Here is a 20,381-nt window from a genome sequence, read left to right as displayed (position 1 = left end):
TTGTAAATAATAATGGTGGGCTGGGCATGGTGGCTCAAGCCTGTAATCCCAGCACTTTGGGATGTCAAGGCAGTAAGATCGTTTGAGCTCAGGAGTTCAAGACCAGCCTGGCCAATATGGTGAAACTCTGTCTCTACTAAAAATACAAAAAAAAAAAAAAAAAAAAAAAAAGCCAGGCGTGGTGGTGTGTGCCTGTAGTCTCAACTATTCGGGAGGCTGAGGGAGAAGACTTGCTTGAATCCAGGAGGTAGAGGTTGCAGTGAGCTGAGAGCATGCCACTACACTCCAGCCTGGGTGACAGAGCAAGACCGTCTCAAAAAAAAAAAAAAAAAAAAGGAAAGAAAAAATGAATAATGGCAACACACTAGGCCCTAGTATATGCACAGAAATATTGAGTAACTTATCCAAGGTTGCCCGGGGCAGAGATTTGAACCAAGATCATCTGATTCCACAGTCTGTACTCTTACCACTAGGCTCCCCTGCCTCACTAGAATCCACCCCTTGGCTGAGGAATCCGACATGGAGGTAAAGGGAAGAGGAAGCTAGGAATCAAGCCACAGCCCCAGAAGTCCAGGTGTTAAAAACAATTTACGAGACAAAAAAAAACATTGTTTTGGACTGAGCCCCTATGCTAGTCCAGATCAAACCAAATGGATTCCCTCATGCTAGGTGCCATGTAGTCAAACTAAACTTAGAAACAGGAGAGTTTCTTGAAAAACAAGAGATTCACAGCAACCAACCCAGAGGGGCTCATCAACCTGAGCCAGTATGATAAGGAGGTCTTCTCCGCTTTAACCCTCTAAGGAAAGTAACATGGAAATGACCCATCTGCTTTTCGATCCTTGTTTCTGCTTTCTTCAGCCTTTTTCTGCCTATAAAGCCCACCACCTCTGCTCAGCTCATTGGAACACCTTTCTATTTTGCAGATAGGGTCTGCCCAATTCATGAATTGCTAATAAAAGCCAATTAAATCTTTGAAACTCAATTTGTTGACATTTCGTTCTTTGAGATAGGTATTGTTGTTAGGACACCCCTCCGCTGCCCTCCACAACACCACTGTGGTTATGGAGAGAGACCACCACCCTCTCTGTGCTCCTGCTGAGACCCCCACCCCTGCCTCTTTCCAACACAGCCTCTTCACTATGATCTGCCTTGAGACCACAGTGAGGCACCTGAGCCTTCTTCCTATCCCGTTACCATAGAAGCTCAGGTCTCCCCTTGCTCCTCCAGACTTGAACCCTCATGCCCCGCCTGGCCATTGTCCCCAGTTCTGACCCTGTCTCCTGAAACCTGCCACTCTGTTCTGGACCCTGGTCCAGACTCACAGGGTCCTTTTGATCTTCTTACTCTCATTCCCAGGCTGCACATTCATATCACCTCAAGGACTTAAAAACATTCTGAAGCCCACGCTCCTCACCAGACCAATTAAATAAAATTTCAGATTGTGGCATCCAGGTACTGGCATGTTCTCAAAATTTCCTGGGTGTTTCTAATTTGTGGCTGGGTCAACAATCACAGATGGAACAGACCCTGGCTCTCCTTGAGAGCTCAGCTGCCTTAAGTGGTGGCTGTGTTCACTTCCTGTTGCCTCCGAACCATGGGCCTGAAGGTGCCATGGGCTCCTCTCTCCTCTCTGCTCCCCCTTGTCACTGCCACTCTCTTCTCCATCATTGTTTCTGTAAAACCTTCAGGCTTTGAACCTCATGTCTTCAAAGTGCACCTCCTGGCTACCAGGTCACCCCTCATTGCTTAAGGATTTTAGCTCCTGGCTCACTGTCACTCTCTAACACTGCTCCTGGTTTTTTGTTTTGTTTTGTTTTGTTTTGTTTTGTTTTGTTTTGTTTTGTTTTGTTTTGTTTTAGATAGAGTCTCCCTCTGTCACCCAGGCTGGAGTGCAGTGGTACAGTCTCAGTTCACTGCAACCTCCACCTCCTGGGTTCAAGCAGTTCTCCCGCCTCAGCCTCCCAAGTAGCTGAGATTACAGGCATGTGCTCCCATGCCTGGCTAATTTTTGGATTTTTAGTAGAGGTGCTGTTTCACCATGTTGGCCAGGCAAGTCTTGAACTCCTGACCTCAACTAATCTGCCTGCCTTAGCCTCCCAAAGTGCTGGGATTATAGGCGTGAGCCACCGCGCCCGGCCCACTGCTCCTGTCTTAATTCTCAGTGTTTCCAATATCCAAACAGATAGATGGACCTTCTGAGACTCTGATCTGTCCTCTAATCCCTGTCTTTCACCTCACCTCGGCCGTTCCTTGTGATGGTCTCGCACCATCCACGGTCACAGTCTCCAATAACTCCTTGACCACTCACCACTTATCACTTGCCATCTTTCCAGCTCACCTTCACTAGGACCCAGACCCCAGTTATCCTTGAAGCCCTGAATCTTATCTCCTCTCTGCTGTCTCACCTCCTCTCACCTCCTCCCTTCTCGCCTTGTCCAGATTCCATTCCAAAGTCAATCAGTGGAATCAATCCTTTGCATCTATCCTTAACCCTCTTGACTTTCTCATAACTTGCAGCATCCACTCGGCCAACCTTCAACCCAGGTTCAATCCAGCTGCCTGTTCTGCACCAGATCCTGTGCACTGACCGTGATGGGACAGAAACATAGCCATGCTGATGGCCTTCCAATGAATTCACCATCATTAAGCACAAATGGGTTTTCTATTTGGCCGAGCAAGCCTTCTGTATTTCTCTTGTCTCATGGGTCTTGAGGATGGTCCCTGAACCAGCGGCATCAGCATCATCTGGGAACTTGTTAGAAATGCAAATTCTCAGACCCCATGTCAGACGTACTCAATCAAATACTCTGGGGGCGGGCCCAGCACTCTACTTTAACCAAGCCTCTAGGTGAGTTTGATGCATGGACCCCAGTATATACCACTGCTAGAGTCTGTTTCCCCTCCCTCTCTCCAAGATGAATATTTCATGCCATCTCTTCTCCCTGCTCACATCTAATACTTCCTCACCCCTCCTCACATTCAGCTAGCTTCCTTATACACTAAGAAAATAGGAAAAATCAGAGGAACTTCCACAAGTTCCCACACCACATCTCTGCCTCCTCTTACTGCACCTGTACCCATACATGCTGCCTGCTGTCTTTTATTGAGGACACGCTGGCCATCCGGTCTTAAAACCAGGCCCCATGACTTCCCTGGTCCAATCTGCCACCAACTTTCCACTGGATAATGGCAAAAGCTCCCTAACCAGTCTCCTTACGTCTGCCTTTGCCCCCCACTTTGCCCAACCAGAATGACTCCATCAAAATGCAATTCGCATCCTTCCTTTGCCCAAAACCCCTCAATGATTCTACATCTCGCTCAGAGTAAAGGCCTATACCTACAGGGCCCTATGTGATCTGCCTACATCTTTGTTCCCGTCTGACCTCATCTTCTCCCACACTCCCCGCCCTGTCCACCTACTCCCACCACACTGGCCTCTTGCTTGTCCTCAGACATTCTGGGCACGCTCCCACCTCAGGGTCTCCACACTTGCCGTTCCTCCCAGCCCCACATATCTGTACAGCCAGCTCTCCAATATCCTTCAAGTTTTTACTCCATGTCATCTTATCAGGGGGGCTTTTCCCAGCCACCTATTATAGTTTCAGCTACTGATCCTTCCATCTGCCTTCTCTGCTTTCTTTTTTTCTCCTAGTCCTTAACACTATCTAATAGATTACATATTTGGCTTTTAAAATATTGTTTACTCTCTGTCTCCTGCGTGGAGCATTAAGTCCATGATGGAAGAAATATCTTACTTTTTTCTTCTCCATCGCAGTGCCCAGCTGAGTGCCAGGCATAGAAGTGGATCAGTGAATTAAGACTATCAGTCTCATCAATGATTCTCTTCCTCCGCTGGGCATGGTGGCTCACACCTGTAATCCCAGCACTTTGGAAAGCTAAAGCAGCAGGATTGCTTAAGCTCAGGAGTTTGAGATTGGCTGGGCCAACATATGACTACCCAGTCTCTATAAAATTTTTTAATTTTAATTTTATTTTATTTTTAGACAGAGTCTTGCTCTATCGCCCAGGCTGGAGTGCAGTGCCACGATCTCAGCTTACTGCAAGCTCCGCCTCCCAGGTTCATGCCATTCTCCTGCCTCAGCCTCCCGAGTAGCTGGGACTACATCTCAGCTCACTGCAAGCTCCGCCTCCCAGGTTCATGCCATTCTCCTGCCTCAGCCTCCTGAGTAGCTGGGACTACATCTCAGCTCACTGCAAGCTCCGCCTCCCAGGTTCATGCCATTCTCCTGCCTCAGCCTCCTGAGTAGCTGGGACTACATCTCAGCTCACTGCAAGCTCCGCCTCCCAGGTTCATGCCATTCTTCTGCCTCAACCTCCCGAGTAGCTGGGACTACAGGTGCCCACCACCATGCCCGGCTAATTTTTTTTGTATTTTTTAGTAGAGACAGGGTTTCACTGGGATAGCCAGGATGGTCTTGATCTCCTGGCCTTGTGATCCACCCACCTTGGCCTCCCAAAGTGCTGGGATTACAGGCATGAGCCACTGCGCCTGGCCCCACATTTTTTAAAAAAATGTAGCCAGGCATGGCAGTGTGCACCTGTAGTCCAAGCTACTCAGAAGGCTGAGGTAGGAGGATGATTTGAGCCAAGGAGGTCAAGGCTGCAGTCACCCATGATCATGCCACTGCACTCCAGCCTGGGTAACAGAGTGAGACCTTGTCAAAAAAAAAAAAAAAAAAAATCCCTTTCTATTTTCCCTCTAGCTAAAACTTGGTTCTCTTCTGAGAACGAGCTTCCACTGTAACCCCCTTAGGTGGAGCCATTTTCTGTCCCTCTCCCCTTGTACCAAGCGGCCTGAGCGGAAGATGGTGACCCCTGCTCCCCATCACCACACCCAAGCCACTCTCCTTCCCTTCTCTATACCCCCTAGCTTAGAAATTCATATCATCAGACCAGTCCATCTTGCCCCTGTCTCCTGTGGACCCCCAGGGTTTTCCCCTCACTCCTGGAAGAGCTGAGTCGGTGCCTTGCTGTTGCAATTCCAACACTGCCTCATGAGAATTCTTGGTGATTTTGGTATCTTGGTCGATGATTCATCCAAGACCCAGGTTTTTCAGTTCCTTGAAGTCCTCTCCAACAATCTTATTCTCCACCCTGACTCAGCCACTTGCTCTGTGGCCAAAACCCAGACTCTGTTGTTACTAATAATTGCAAATCATCCATTTCAGGAATCGCATGCTGTGACCAACAAGCCTGTCTTGCCAGCTCACCCCTCAGGCACTCCGACTTCAGCAACCACCCTACTCCATTGGGTCCTCCAGCCATTGATCCCTCCGCCTTTTCACTGCCTCGCCCACCGCTGTCATGCCTATGCTATACACAGTGCAGATTCCATGGCTCACCATTAAATCCTTTGGTTGTACACATGCTCCACTAGGCTGCCTACTCTCAACTCAAAATTTTTACACCGCAAAAACCCAGCCCTTATCAAAGGCAACATTCCACCTACTCAGCACCTCCACAACCAGAGGGCACAATAAAATGATCAAATCCATGCTCGTGGCCTCACTTTAAATCAATCACAATAGCTATTCTCATAGTGCTTTCCATGGGCAAGGTACCATTATAGGTGCTTGACATGTAGTAAGTCACTTAATCCTCACAACAACCTTATGAGATACTACTATTACCATCCTCATTTCAAGATGAGAAAACTGAAGCACAGAAAGGTTAAGAGACTTGCTCAAGATCACATAGCTGGGTGGAGGAATTAGAACTGGCAATTCAGCCCCAGAATTGATACTCAGGACCACTACACTGGCCTCTCGAGATCCATGAACTTCACACACTGCTGTTGTCAAGCATTTCTCCCACAATTCCTTTGGCCAGCCTTCTCACATGAGACCCGGCATCAGAACCACCTGGAGGGTTTGTTAAGAACAGGTGGCTGGACCTCATTCCCTGGGCTTCCGAATCCATGACAAGAAAGTGTGGGCTAATGATCAGCCTTTCCAACCACTGCCCAGGCAATGCTGCTGTACCATTCAGTGACATTAATTACATTCACACTGTTGTGCAACCATCACCACTGCGTCCTAATATTTTATATCTAGAATATACATTTTAGCCGGGCCCAGTGGCTCACGCCTCTAATCTCAACACTTTGGGAGGCTGAGGTGGGTGGATCACTTGAGGTCAGAAGTTCGAGACCAGCCTGGCCAACATGATGAAACTCCGTTTCTACTAAAAATACGACAATTAGTCAGGTGTGGTGGCATGCGCCTATAATCTCAGCTACTGGGGAGGCTGAGGCAGGAGAATCACTTGAACCTGGCAGGCAGAGGTTGTAGTGAGCTGAGATCATGCCACCGTACTCCAGCCTGGGCAACAGAGTGAGACTCCATCTAATAGAAAAATTACATTTTAATATATCTGTTTACGTATAATATGGACAATATAGTTTTTATATCTATCTATCTATCTATCTATCTATCTATCTATCTATCTATCTATCTATATTTTTTGAGACATAGTCTCGCTCTGTCGCCCAGGCTAGAGTGCGGTGGCCGGATCTCAGCTCACTGCAAGCTCCACCTCCCAGGTTTACGCCATTCTCCTGCCTCAGCCTCCCGAGTAGCTGGGACTACAGGCGCCCGCCACCTCGCCTTGTTTGTATTTTTTTTTTTTTTTTTTTTTTTTTTTTTTTTTTTGAGACGGAGTCTCGCTCTGCCACCCAGGCTGGAGTGCAGTGGCCAGATCTCAGCTCACTGCAAGCTCCACCTCCCGGGTTCACGCCATTCTCCTGCCTCAGCCTCCCGAGTAGCTGGGACTACAGGCGCCTGCCACCTCGCCCGGCTAGTTTTTTGTAGTTTTTAGTAGAGACGGGGTTTCACAGTGTCAGCCAGGATGGTCTCGATCTCCTGACCTCGTGATCCGCCCGTCTCGGCCTCCCAAAGTGTTGGGATTACAGGCTTAAGCCACCATGCCCGGCCTATAAATCTGTATTTTTATATACCTAGATATATAGAATTTATATATTTTTATATACAGAAAATCCCAAAGAATCCACAAGAAAGTTGCTAGAGTACAGCCTCATATTGTCTCTTGACCCTTCTCTGGGCATGTTTCACCTCCATTCCTCCACCCAAAATGCTCTTTCAAAGTCTCCTCTGATCTCCATCTTGCTAAAGTCAATGGCCAACACTTAGTCTGCATCATCTGATATGGTTGATCATTACTTCCTCTTTCTCGCTTTCTCTTTTTTTTTTTGAGATGGGGTCTCTGTTGCCCAAGCTGGAGTGCAGTGGCATGATCATAGCTCACTGCAGCCTTTGAACCCCTGGGCTCAAGGGATCCTCCTGCCTCAGCCTCTCAGATAGCTTGGACTATAGGCAAATGCCATCATGTCTAATTATTTTTTTGAATTTTTTTTTTTTTTTTTTTTTTTTTTTTTTTTTTTTTAGAAACGAGGTTTTGCTTTGTTGTCCAAGCCAGTCTCAAATTCCAGGCTTCAAGTGATCCTCCCGCTTCAGCTTCCCAAAGTGCTAGAATTACAGGCATGAGCCACTACACCCAGCCCCTTGCTCTTTTTAATAGTATCTTTGGTTTCCAGCATCACAGTCTCTTGATTCTCTTCTAGCTCTGTAGCAAACCACTTATTTTTCAGTCTCCCTTGCTGGATCCTCCTCATCGTCCACACTCCAAATACCAGAGTGTCCCAGGGCTCAGTCTTCAGACTCTCCCCTTCTTTATCTGCATTCTTTCCCCTTGTGGTCTCTCTAGAACCATGGCTTAAAAGCCATCTATAGACTGAGGACTTCTAAATTTATATCGTCAGTCCAGACCTCTTCTCTGAACTCCAGACTTGCACATTCAACTACCCATTTACCATCTCAACTTAGATGTTGATGACGGTCCTCAAAAGAATATGTCCACATCAAACATCTGGAACCTGTGAATGTGGCCTTATTTGGAAAAAGGGTCTTTGCAGATGTAATTAAGGATCTTGAGATGAGAAGATCTCTAAGTGGGGGGCCCTAAATCAAATAGAAGTGTTCTTATAAGACACATAGGGAGGAGAACCACTCAGGAGAGGAGAAGGCTGTGTGACCAAGGAGGCAGAGATTGCAGCAATGCAGCCACAAGTCAAGGAACCCTGATGGCCACCAAAAGCTGGAAGAGGCAAGGAACAGAGTCCATCCAAGACCCTTGAGAGTAAGCACGGCCCTGCTGCTGACATGTAGATGTCAGACTCTGGTTTCCAGAACTGTGCAAGAATCCATTTCTGTTGTTTTAAGCTACAGTTTGTGGTAATCTGTTATGGCAGCTCTAGGAAACTTACACAGATGTTTTATAGACATCTCTGACACAACATTTCTCAAAACAAACTCTGTTTACTCACCTCCTGCTCCCATCCACAAAGCCTGCTCCTCCACTCCTCCCAGGAGCAGTGTTTCCCATCCCGGCAAAGGCAATTCCAGCCTGAAAGTTGCTCAGGCCAAAACCTTTATGCCAGTGTTGACCCTTCACTTTCCATCACAGCCCACATCCAAATCCTCAGTGAAACCTGGTGGCTCTATCTCCAAAGATGACCAAAATTATATCATTTCTTACCTCTTTCCTGCAACCACTTGGGGCCAAGCTCCCATCCTTGCTGGGATCTCTCTCCTTTCTTTCTTTCTTTTCTTTTCTTTTCTTTTCTTTTCTTTTCTTTCTTTCTTTCTTTCTTTCTTTCTTTCTTTCTTTCTTTCTTTCTTTCTTTCTTTCTTTCTTTCTTTCTTCCTTTCTTTCTTTCTTTTCTTTCTTTCTCTTTCTTTCTTTCTTTCTTTCTTTCTTTCTTTCTTTCTTTCTTTCTTTCTTTCTTTCTTTCTTTCTTTCTTTCTCTCTTTTTCTCTCTCTCTCTTTCTCCCTTTCTCTCTTTCTCTCTTTCTCTCTTTCTTTCTTTCTTTCTCTCTTTCTCCATTTCTTTTTTTTTTTTTTTTGACAGGGTCTAGCTCTGTTGCCTAGCTTGGACAGCAGCAGCACAATCATGGATTACTGCAGCCTCTGCCTCCTGGGCTCAAGAGATCCTCCCACCTCAGCCTTCTGAGTAGCTGGGACTACAGGCATGTACCACCATGCCTGGCTAATTTTTTATTTTGTTTTTTTGCGGGGGCGGTGGTAGAGACAGGTTTTCACCATGTTGCCCAGGCGGCTCTTGAACTCCTGGGCTGAAAAGATCCTTCAGTCTCGCCTCGCCTCCCAAAGCCCCTACCAAAGCTGGGATTATAGGTGTGAGCCACCACACTCGGCTGCTGGGATTATTAAACTCATCTATCTCTCGCCTTTGTCCTCGCCCCTCACAGTCTATTCTCAAATAGTAGCTGGAGTAATGCTGTTATAATTGAAATCAGACTTCATCACGCATCTGCTCAAAGCCCTCCAATTATTTCACATCTCACTCAGCATAAAAGCCAAGTTACCATGTTCTGCAGGCCGCTACATGATCTGGGTGCTTGTAACCTTTCTGAGGTCATCACCTGCCACTCTCTTCCTCTGTTACTCTGCTCCTTGAGCCAACCATGTTGACTCCCACCTCAGGGACGTTTCACTGAGAATGTTGGGAGTTGGCAAGGAGCTGGTAGAGTTACTAGGCTACATTTTGTGCCATTGGAGATTTGTAGGCATGAATTGAAAGTGGGACCAATCAGCACAGTTGGAAGTGAGTGAATTGTGAACAAATGTAAACCTGAAAGAACCAATCCTTCAAGATAGATCCTGAGTGGCTAACTGGGCCTAAATTTAAAATAGAGCCAAATGGCCATTTGCTGACTACAGGTCACACACATACTCTGAGTTCCCCAAACGCCCCTCACCTCTGTTTAATTTTGGGACTTTCAGGGCTCACCTCAAGCAACCAGAGCTCACCTACCTCAGCCAATCAGGGCTCAGCTGTATCAACCAAGCAGAACTCAGCTACATCAATAATTCAGAAGTAAGCAAGTTTGAATCCTTCACTTGCATAAACAGATTTGATTGGAAACCTAAGTAGAAAGTTTTTCTATAAAAGCTAAACCCGGCTCAATCATGTAGTCCCAGCACTTTGGGAAGCCAAGGTGGGCGGGTCACTTGAGCCCAGATGTTGGAGGCCACCACCCTGGGTAACATGGTGAAACCCCATCTCCACAAAAAAATACAAAAAAAAAAAAAAACTAGCCTGGTGTGGTGGCATGGGCTGTAGTCTCAGCTATTTGGGAGGCTGAGGTGGGAAAATCTTGAGCCCAGAGAAGGTTGCAGTGAGCTGAGATTGCACCACTGCACTCCAACCTGGGTGACAGAGTGAGATCCTGTTCCCCCAACCCCCCCATCCCCCCGCCCCCCCCAAAAAAGCCAAACCTTCTCTTTGTCTTTGGAATGTATCTTCATTTTACACTAAAGTCTGAGTCCCCTTGGTTTGTAAACTGTTCACTGAAATAAAGCCTCTTTCCTCCAAATTCCTTTTTAGAGGACTTTTATTCACAGAATGAAGAAAGACAAGGATTAGGTTTGGCTGGATTAAAGTTTTGCTAGGAAAGAATGATGAGAGAAAAGGGCAAGGATGTAAGGGCTATTTGTATAAGGGAATGATTATAATCTTGGCCCCATGAAATCTCAGATGGGTAAGAAGGACTTAAGTTAGGTAATGCGTATAAAGCGCTTACCATAGGGCCTGGCACATTGTAAAAGCTCACTAACTGCATTCGTCCTATGTATACTACAACTACTCTTCTTCTTCTTCTTCTTCTTCTTCTTCTTCTTCTTCTTCTTCTTTTTTTTTTTTTTTTTGAGACGATATCTGGCTCTGCCACCCAGGCTGGAGTGCGCTGGCGCGATCTCAGCTCATTGCCATTTCCACCTCCGGGTCCAAGCGATTCTCATGCCTCAGTCTCCTGAGTAGCTGGGATTACAGGCACCTGCCGCCATGCCCGGTGAATTTTTGTATTTTTAGTAGAGATGGGGTTTCACCCTGTTGGCCAGGCCGGTCTCAAACTCCTGACCTCAGGTGATCCACCCACCTCGGCCTCCCAAAGTGTTGGGATTCCAGGCATGATCCATCGTACCCGGCCTAAAACTACTCTTAAACCTAAAAACGACCTGGCAAAATTAACCACAGTGCCATCCTCTAGCCTAGCACTTGCAATTAAACCTCAATCTCTATAAACAAGAGATGGCTTTGAAGACAGAGCAATAAAATCCAAGACATGGATAATACTTAAGAAATGTGCATATATATATATATATATGGTATAAATAAATCAAAGGTGTAATTGCCAGAGTGAAAGTGATTATCGCTTTGTAACTCTATATAATGAGCAACACGCAAAACAAAACAAAAAAAAACCCAAAAAATCCCCCAAACCCCAAAACACATCCAAACATGTTCTTCAATTTAAATACGTTAAGATTTACTTACTCCTCCAAGTGTTTGTAATATTTCAGTATTATTTCAGCGTGATAATATTGTGGTTTTACTTTTACAAATCTTTGTCGACTTGATTTCAGTTATCCATTAGTGCTGACACAGAAAGTGTTTTTTCATCTGTTACTCATATCTGCCAAGTTGCAAGCTGTGGTTGAGTAATTGGAAACATACAACCAAATGGATCAACTTTATCAGCGTGTTCCAGGTACTCAAGGCCATGGCCTATTTTCCTCAAGCTTCAATATTATTCAAAGATTTGGCTGAGAAAAACATTTTATTTTTATGTTCATACAAATAGAGATGTTAGTAAGGAGGATGTCAAAATCACATATATTCGAAAGATTAAAACACATCAGCAAAATTCACGAGCTGGGCCATGGATCAAGAAATCAACAGATGGGAGTTATAGTAGGAGGCGCCATCTGCCAATTCAAGGTCCCACTAATTTAGGACTAAGACAAACCCTCTGTGACAACAGTGTGGTGGAGGGAATTATTTCTACATTTTTGAGTCGAGCACCTGGGTGGATGGAGTTGCCAGTTATTAAAATGAGGGAGCTGGGGCTGGAACACACAGTTTCAGGTTCAAGGCCCTGATGGTTTAATTCCAACTGCAGAAGCCTCAATTTCATTATCTGTGAAATGGATGTCCATTCCAAATTTCCTCAATCCTATTAGTGATTTTTTGGCATTTCTGCTATTGAGAACGTGTCTTAATTAATAAATTAATCCATTTGAAGGAGTAGTGCTTGTCTTTTAACAGATAAATTTTAAAATTGAGAGCGTTTCTTTTACATGGTGTTAATGTAAAATGTAACAAAGAAGGCAGGACCTGGCTCATGAGGTTGCTGTGAGGATTAAATTCCTTAAAGTGTGGTGTTGTTTGTAAAGCATTTAGGAGCGTCTGGACGCCGGGGCCGATGAGGGAAGGTGAGGGCTGCAGCCTGAGCGAGGATGTCCGAGTTCCCAGTCCCGTGTGTTGATAAGATCTCCATCATCACCTCATCGAACCTCAGCAGAAAAAGGCCAGGAAAAGCATCCCCATCCTACTCTGGGGGATTATTTCTTATTTATAATTTGTTCAGGGATATGCATTTCTCTTGAGCTGTTTCCTACCCTGCCCGCCTTTTCTTGTTACTCACTATGAAACCTACTTCAGGACAATGTCAGATTCTGACCCACACAATCAGCATCTCTGCAGGGGGATCCTGAGTTCACATTTATTTCCTGTTTACATGTGAGTCTTTTACTGTTCAAAACACTCCAGGGGGTTGGGTGAAGTGGCTCATGCCCTGTAATCCCAGCACTTTGGGAGGCTGAGGCGGGTGGATCACTTGAGGTCTGGAGTTCCAAACCTGCCTGGGCAACATGGCAAAACCCCTTCTTCACAAAAAGGACAAAAATTATCTGGGCCTGGTGGCGGGTGCCTGTAATCCCAGTTACTCAGGAGGCTGAGGCAGGAGAATTGCTTGAACCTGGGAGGCAGAGGTTGAGTGAGCCAAGATCACTGCACTCTAGCCTGGGTGACAGAACAAGACTCCATTTAAAATAAAAAATAAAATAAAATAAAAAGACAACCACAAAACTCCAGGGGCCACTGTCAGGTCAATGGTCCATAAATGCCATCCATGATCTCTCTGACTAAGGACTCTAGCCATGGTGGCCTCTTGGCTATTCCTTCAACCCGCCAGACTTCCTCTTGTTTCAGGTTCTTGCATTTGATATTTCCACTGTCTGAAATGCTCCCTGCTACCCTCCACTCCTATCCTCAGATATCCTCATCTCACTTTCTAAAAAGTCTGTACTCAAACGTCGCCTTTGCAGTAACGACTTCCCTGACCACCCCCATAAAGCTGTAATCCACCCTTAACCAGCACCCCCATTTTCTCCCCTACTTTATTTTCTCTCTGTAGCACTTTGACCATCTAACCCCATTTTATTTTATGTTTACTTGGTTTATTGCCAGTCTCTGTATTAGAATGCAAGTTCCACGAAGCCAGGAATCTTTCTCTGTCTTCTTCACTGCTTTATCCCCAGTGTCCAGAACAGAGCCTGGCATATAAGGGTCCTCAGCGAGTTCTGTGAAATAAAATGTGTAGGAGGCCATTGGTTTAGACTGAGCTCCTGCATTAGGCCCAACTGAATAAACCAAAATGGGATCAGTCATGCTGAAGTTCCATGTCACCCAGCCAAAACTAAGTTGTTTATCTGACCTTCCCAGAAATCAGGAGAGACAACAGCCAAATTTCTAAACAAGCTGGTTTTAGCTGGTATGATAAGGAAGTCCCCTCTTCTTTCACCTTCACAAGGAAAGCAACTTTGAAGCAGCCCATCCGCTTTTTGCTTTCTGTTTCTGCTTTCCTCAGCCCTTTTCGGTCTGTAAAACCAACCTTCTCTGCTCCGATTACAGGAACACTCATTCTGTTTTACGGAGTATGAGGTATTGCCTGATTCTAGAATTGCAAATAAAAGCCAATTAAGAGCTTTAAATTTGTTGAAATTTTGTCTTTTGACAGCCTTTATTTCAATAACCAGTCTTTTATGTATTTAGCATTTCCCTTCTTCAAGTTGGGATTCGGGGCCAAAAGGGATGACTACTTTTTATAGTTTTTCATGTAGGTTGTTTCAGTGTATCAATAGTTTGTTCCTTTTCATTGCTGAGTAGTATTTCATGGTATGGATGCATCACAGTTTGTTCAACCAGCAAGTGCAAAGGCCTGGAGTGGGGAATGAACTTGTCACCCCTTCAAGTGACAGGAGACTAGGTAGCTAAAGAGAAAGAGGTTATTTATCACTTTAGGCTCTGAGCAGCAGAACCCCAAGCAGCTAAGGAGCCATAGAGGGCAGGTGAAGGATGTTCCCTGAGGTTTTTTTCATAACTCAGCTCTCAAGTTCAGTCTCATCTGACCTCTACGGGAACTTGGCCTTGGGATGAATTCCCCGCCCCCACACACACCTTCCACAGCTCCTGACACTCTCAAAGGAGTGGATCAGATCCTGGCCAACAGCCAGCAGCATTCAGTCCTGGCAGTGTCAACTCTGGGTCAGCTGACTTCATTTCTTCTTCTCCTCTCACTGGTCTGCAGGCTTCGTCTGGGTCAGAGGGAAGATGGTGGGCAGGCTGTGGAGATGCACCCTTGAAGACTCTGCTCTCCCTGACCGGTCGTTGGAGCTGACACAGTATGACCAAGGTCCTTCAGCCTCCATCCGTCAGTTCCAGAAATTCAGTCACCTTGGAGAAAGGCTTCTGGCAGCAGAATTGGTGAATCATAAAATCAAAAAAACTATCCAAGCTAGAAGGGAACTCAGAGATCACTGAGTTCAGCCAGAGAGATGGCTCTTCCTGCGACAGCTCTCTCAAGTGTTTTACAAGCTATCTGCCCATGGGTCTCAACCTGGCTGCACCACAGACTCAGCTGCGGAGTTTCCAAAAATTCCCAATGTCCAGGCTGTACTCCAGACTAATTGCATTAGAGTCACTTAGCGGGTGGGAGACAGGGTTAGAAGTTTTAACACTCCACTCCAACCAGAGCTGTGGTCGCTTGCAGCCTGGCTGTCAGGGGACTACAGTCATTATGACCATGACCTCTGAGGTCTGAAGGACTTGGATTTGAGCTCCTGCTCTGCAGCTTCTCCAACTGGGTAATCTCAGTCAACTTTCTGAACCTCTTCTAGCCTCTATTTCTTCATCTGTGAAAAGTGGATCATCATAATACACCTACCTTACATGTTGTTCTCAAGGCCAAATGTATTAATCCATGAAAAGCACACAGTGTTTCATTCCTAGTAAGAACTCAGTAAATGTTAGCTTTCATTGTTATTACTTTCCCAAGGTCTAGCATTCTATCAGAAAGCTCCTCTGAGCCAAGCGATGTGGCTCATGCCTGTAATCCCAGCACTGTGGGAGGCCCAGGTGGGTGGATCACCTGAGGTCAGGAGTTCGAGACCAGCCTGGTCAACATGGTGAAACCCCATCTCTACTAAAAATACAAAAATTCGCTGGGTGTGGTGGCAGGTGCCTGTAATTTCAGCTACTCGGGAGGCTAACGCAGGAGAATCACTTGAACCCGGGAGGCAGAAGTTGCAGTGAGCCCAGATGGCATCACTGTATTCCAGCCTGGGCGAAAGAACAAGACTCTATCTCAAAGCAAGCAAACAAACAAACAAACAAACAAACAAAATGAAAGCTCTTCTATAGGGTAAGTTGAAATATTTCTCCTTTAGCTGCAAGAGTGGTCTTCTCAAAACCCAAGTCTGCTTATGTCACTTGCCCACTTAAAATCATTCTGTGGTTTCCTGTTATTCTCATGGTCAAGACAGACATCTTTAGTTTGACCTATCAGCCTTCAAGGTCTGGGCCCTGCCCCCTCATCTTCTCCCCTTGCACACTTTGCTCCCAAGACCTGGGGAGGGGCTTCTTTGATTCTTCCCCTCTGCCATGCTTTGCCCCACCATGGGGCCTTTGCCTGCCATGCCCCTCCCTGGAAAGCCTTCTCCACCCAGCCTGCCTTGCCAACTCCCACTTGCCCTTCAGCTCTGCTGTTACTCCACCAGTGCTACTCCCTGACAGTCTCACCAGGACAAATCCTCACCTTGCCATTCTCATGGCATCATGCCACAGCTGGCATCTTACATTTATTGGTGTGGTCATTTTTGCAAAGTCTGTCACCTGTGTTAGACTCTAAGCTCCAGGAGAACAGAGACCATATCTGTTTTGCTGGTCTCGTGATTCCTCTGTGCCTAAGCACTGCTTGGCACATAGCTGAAGTTCAATAAATATGTGGTGCATAAACAAACTGGCCCAAATTGGCCTCTTGATAAAGTCCACCGGTTGCTTCAGTTCTGCCGTCTGCAACCCTTCAAAGCAGTCAGCGCCTTCTACCCTGAGACCACCTTGCAGGGGTGGGCGGGTGCCTTCAGGACTCCCAGTCTTCTCTCCTCAAGGCTGAACAGCCAACACTCCTATAGCAGGTGGCACTTCTAGACCCTCTACACCCTCCTCGGGTTCAGGTTGTAGGATGCCTAGAACCAGACTCAACACCAGGGAATGAGGAGCTTTTCAAAAGTGATTTGCCCATACAGTTCTGCCAAGTGACAGGAAACGGTGATGAGGTTGAGGATTAATACCCCGTTAGCCTTTCACCCTGAGGCCCTTGATCTCCATGTCCTGAAGCTCACACCTTAAGTGTGTTTTATAGGATAAGAGAGCCCCAAATAGAATATGGACATTTCACATGAGGAAGCCATTTCGGATCTCTGTCAGGATCAGCTTGAAAACCACTTGGGGTGGGGATAAATGAGTGGTGGAAGCTTGCAAGGGCGTCAGCAAAAATAAACACCTGTGATGAAGTTGAACTCTTCATTATTGTTTTTAAATCAGGGCCAATCTGAGGCAAAAGTATAAAGTAGATGGAGAATGTTTAAAAAATAAAAAATAAAAAACAAACCCCACCATTTTCCAGAGCCATCTTTGGGCTCTTTCTGAGAAATTCTTCTTTTATTTGAAACGGAGTCTCACTCTGTTGCCTAGGCTGGAGTTCAGTGGCACAATCTCAGTTCACCATAACTTCTGCCTCCCGGGTTCAAACAATTCTAGTGCCTTAGCCTCCCGAGTAGCTGGGATTACAGGCAGTTGTCAACATGCCCGGCGAATATATATATATGTTTTTCGTACTTTTCGTAGAGACGGGGTTTCCACCATGGTGGCCAAGCTGGTCTCGAACTCGTGACCTCAAGTGATCCACCCGCCTCGACTTCCCAAAGTGCTGGGATTACAGGCGTGAACCACCGCGCCCGGCCTCCTCCTGAGAAATTCTTTTTGGGTCTCTGCCTCTGGAGCAGGGAGAGAAGAGTGTCGGGGAGCCACAGAGCTCGTCGGGACCACCCTCAGATGATGTGGTTGAGGAGCTGGGCCTGCAAGGTGACCTTCAAACCCACACTCTGCTCCATTCTCAACGCCCCCCCGGCCTGAGGTCAGCTGTGGAAGCGACACCAGGACAAGGCAGGCACACACAGTGTCCTCCCTTGAAGGGCAGAACTGGAGTCTTTCCTGTGTTAGTTTTCCCCTCAGCCCGGCCCAGGGCTTGGTAAAGCTGGCTGCGGGTTAGAATCGGCTGAGGAGCTTTTATGAAAGCGCATGGCAGCTGTCCCCGCAGGAGGTTCTGTTGCTGAATGAGGTTGTGGTGCCAGATAGATCTGACTCCCCACCTGGTTTGGGGACCCCGGGTGCATTCTCCAGCCGTGCCTCAGTGAGTGCTCAGGACATGTCTGCTGAATTGAAATAGATTTTCAACGGACTGAACAACAACCTGCTTTGTGACAGGGAATCTAGAAAACAGCCTGAGACGAGGGTGGATCTCCCAGCCTCCATGCCGCAGGCCTGGAGGTTTGTGTAGTCGACGTTCTCCCCCTAGTGGCACGACTGAAGATGACAGGCAGGAGGGAAAAAAAGCCTTTCCACCTGCGAGGCCTGGCTGCCAAAGGCTCCAGAGATGCGGATGGACACCAGGATCCAGCTGCTCTTGCCTGACTCGCCCTCCCTTACCTCGCGCTGATCCCGGCCTTGTCAGATCTCATCTTTACTTAACATTTTGATATTTTATCATAGTTTTTTGGTTAATTTTGATTTATTAAAATATGTATTAAAATATTATTTCTGGGCCGGGCACGGTGGCTCACGCCTGTAATCCCAGCACTTTGGGAGGTCGAGGCGGGCGGATCACAAGGTCAGGAGATCGAGACCACGGTGAAACCCCGTCTCTACTAAAAATACAAAAAAAATTAGCCGGGCGCGGTTGTGGGCGCCTGTAGTCCCAGCTACTCGGGAGGCTGAGGCAGGAGAATGGCGTGAACCCGGGAGGCGGAGCTTGCAGTGAGCCGAGATCGCGCCACTGCACTCCAGCCTGGGCGACAGAGCGAGACTCCGTCTCAAAAAAAAAAAAAAAAAAAAAAAAAAAAAAAATATATATATATATATATATATATATATATATATATATATATATATATATATAATTTCTGGCTGGGGGTAGTGGCTCATGCCTATAATCCCAAAACTTTGGGAGGCTGAGACGGGTGGATCTTTTGAGGTCAAGAGTTCAAGACCAGCCTGGCCAACATGGTGAAACCCCGTGTCTACTAAAAATAAAAAAAAAATTAGCCAGCCATGGTGGTGGGCACCTGTAATCCCAGCTACTCAGGAGGCTGAGGCACAAGAATCGTTTGAACCAGGGAGGCGGAGGTTGCAGTGAATTGAGATTGCACCACTGCACTCCAGCCTGGGTGACAGAGCAATATTCCATCTTGAAAAAAAAAATTATTTCTGCCAGATGCGCTAGCTCATATCTGTAATCCCAGCACTTTGGGAGGCTGAGGCGGGAGGATCACTTGAGACTAGGAGTTTGAGACTAGCCTGGGCAACATAGCAAGACCCCCATCTCTACAAATAATTTAAAAATTAGCTGTGTATGGTGGCACAGGCCTATAGTTCCGGCTTCTCAGAAGGCTGAGGTGGGAGGATCAATTGAGCCCAAGAGGTTGAGGCTGCAGTGAGCTGTGATCGTGCCACTGCACTCCAGCCTTGGACAGAACAAGACCCTGTCTCAAAAATATATATACATATATTTCTATTGATTACTGAGGTTTTTGTCACTCTCTTACATTTTGTGCATGAGGTGAGTGCCTCAATTGCCCTCCCCCACCCTCATCATAGTCCTGATGCAGAAGTCAGCCCACGAAGCCCCCCCTAGATACACAGAGTGCGACCCCCATCATTTGTCAGGTGAGCCCTGAGGTTCCACCCAGGGTGGGGCTGGCCTGTGAGGGCCTTGTGTGTCTAGTGCTCTTTGCACTGTAATCATGGGAGCTGCAGATTCTCCAGGCTTTCTCCAGAAGGGGAATGGCTGCCTTTCAAAGTGTGTTCTAAATGAGAAAATACCTCTGGATCAAGGGCGATTCGAGAGCACAAAGATGCACTGGGTTCTGTGGTGCTTACATACGTGGAGACCTACAGGTAGGCCCTGGTTGCTGAAGCCCATGGCAATCAGCCATAGCTAGGAAGAAGGGCTGGGGCCCAGTGCATCTGGGAAGGCCACCGCCTTGGAGCCCCTTCCTCATCTGGGCCACCATCCCTCATCATCAGCCTGAGACCTCCAAGTGGCTCACCAAGGAGGCAGCCATCCTCAGAAGAGTCAGGGGATAAAGGAGAGCTCATCCTTGACATCACTAGCTACCAGAGACCTGCCTCAACTGCATCATCTGCTTCTGCCCCCTGCCCCGCCACAAACCCACCATCTGCAGCAACCCTAGACCACATCCAAGGAAGACAAGACCCCAGCCCTGGGCCCTGGAAGGTCTCTGCTATCATCTGCCCCACCCTCTACAAAAGAGTGCCGAGTCTTCCCCCATCATTCCCACACTCTCCCTGAGGAGTCCCTGGCCAAGGGGACATCGGTTCATTATGGGCCAAAAAGTGGCAACCACAGAGCTCTGGGGTCCAGCCCATCTTGCTGAGTTTGGATTTATTACCTGGGCTACAAAGGGTTAAGTCAAATGCCTTCAAATACCTATATCCCTGGGGGAAGGAAGAGGAAGAAGCAAAAGGCTCTTCTAAAAGTTGTATTTGTAAGAAAAAGAAAAGGAAAAAAGAACTGTTCACTGGCCAAAGCTGACCCCTTCCCACAGGGGTGCTGCAGGGGACCCCAACCCACACGTCAATCTGATTGGGTCAGAAAGCCTTTCCTGAATTTTTCAGACCCACCCCAATCCCAAACCATTTATGGCCCAGAGAAAATGGAGTTATTTTAAATAAACCCCATTTTACTTATGGAGATGGCCACTCCTTCCAGAACCATCCCGTGCAGCCATCGAAGTCCCTGAGTATCTCTCTAGGCGGGCAGCCAGAGAAAGCTGCTAGGGAGCTGTGGCTTCAACTGAAAATTCTCTCCAGCAAATTGTTTCATGGGGCTTTCAGTACCTGC

The 20,381-nt window shown here is 46.8% G+C and overlaps 1 protein-coding gene across 5 annotated transcripts in view; it reads right to left on the bottom strand.

Annotated features, from left to right (window-relative positions):
• Nucleotides 1-10,090, bottom strand: part of LOC105482332 (cyclin J like) — an 87,361-nt gene extending 77,271 nt beyond the window's left edge. For 4 of the 5 annotated variants that reach the window (XM_071098118.1, XM_071098119.1, XM_071098121.1 and 1 more), the window contains exon 1: nt 8,578-8,827. Coding sequence is in view for 1 of the 5 variants with exons in the window: in XM_011742355.3 (XP_011740657.2) it covers nt 9,426-9,479 (54 nt within the window). In the remaining 4 variants the exon portion in view is untranslated. Of the gene's footprint in view, nt 1-8,577; nt 8,828-9,425 lie in introns of those variants that run through there. The other variant, XM_011742355.3, reaches the window with a different exon arrangement.
• Nucleotides 10,091-20,381: the final 10,291 nt, after the last annotated feature.

This window comes from Macaca nemestrina, chromosome 6, assembly GCF_043159975.1.
Source record: "Macaca nemestrina isolate mMacNem1 chromosome 6, mMacNem.hap1, whole genome shotgun sequence".
Classification (NCBI taxonomy): Eukaryota; Metazoa; Chordata; class Mammalia; order Primates; family Cercopithecidae; genus Macaca; species Macaca nemestrina.
This window is presented reverse-complemented; position numbering and strand designations above follow the sequence as displayed.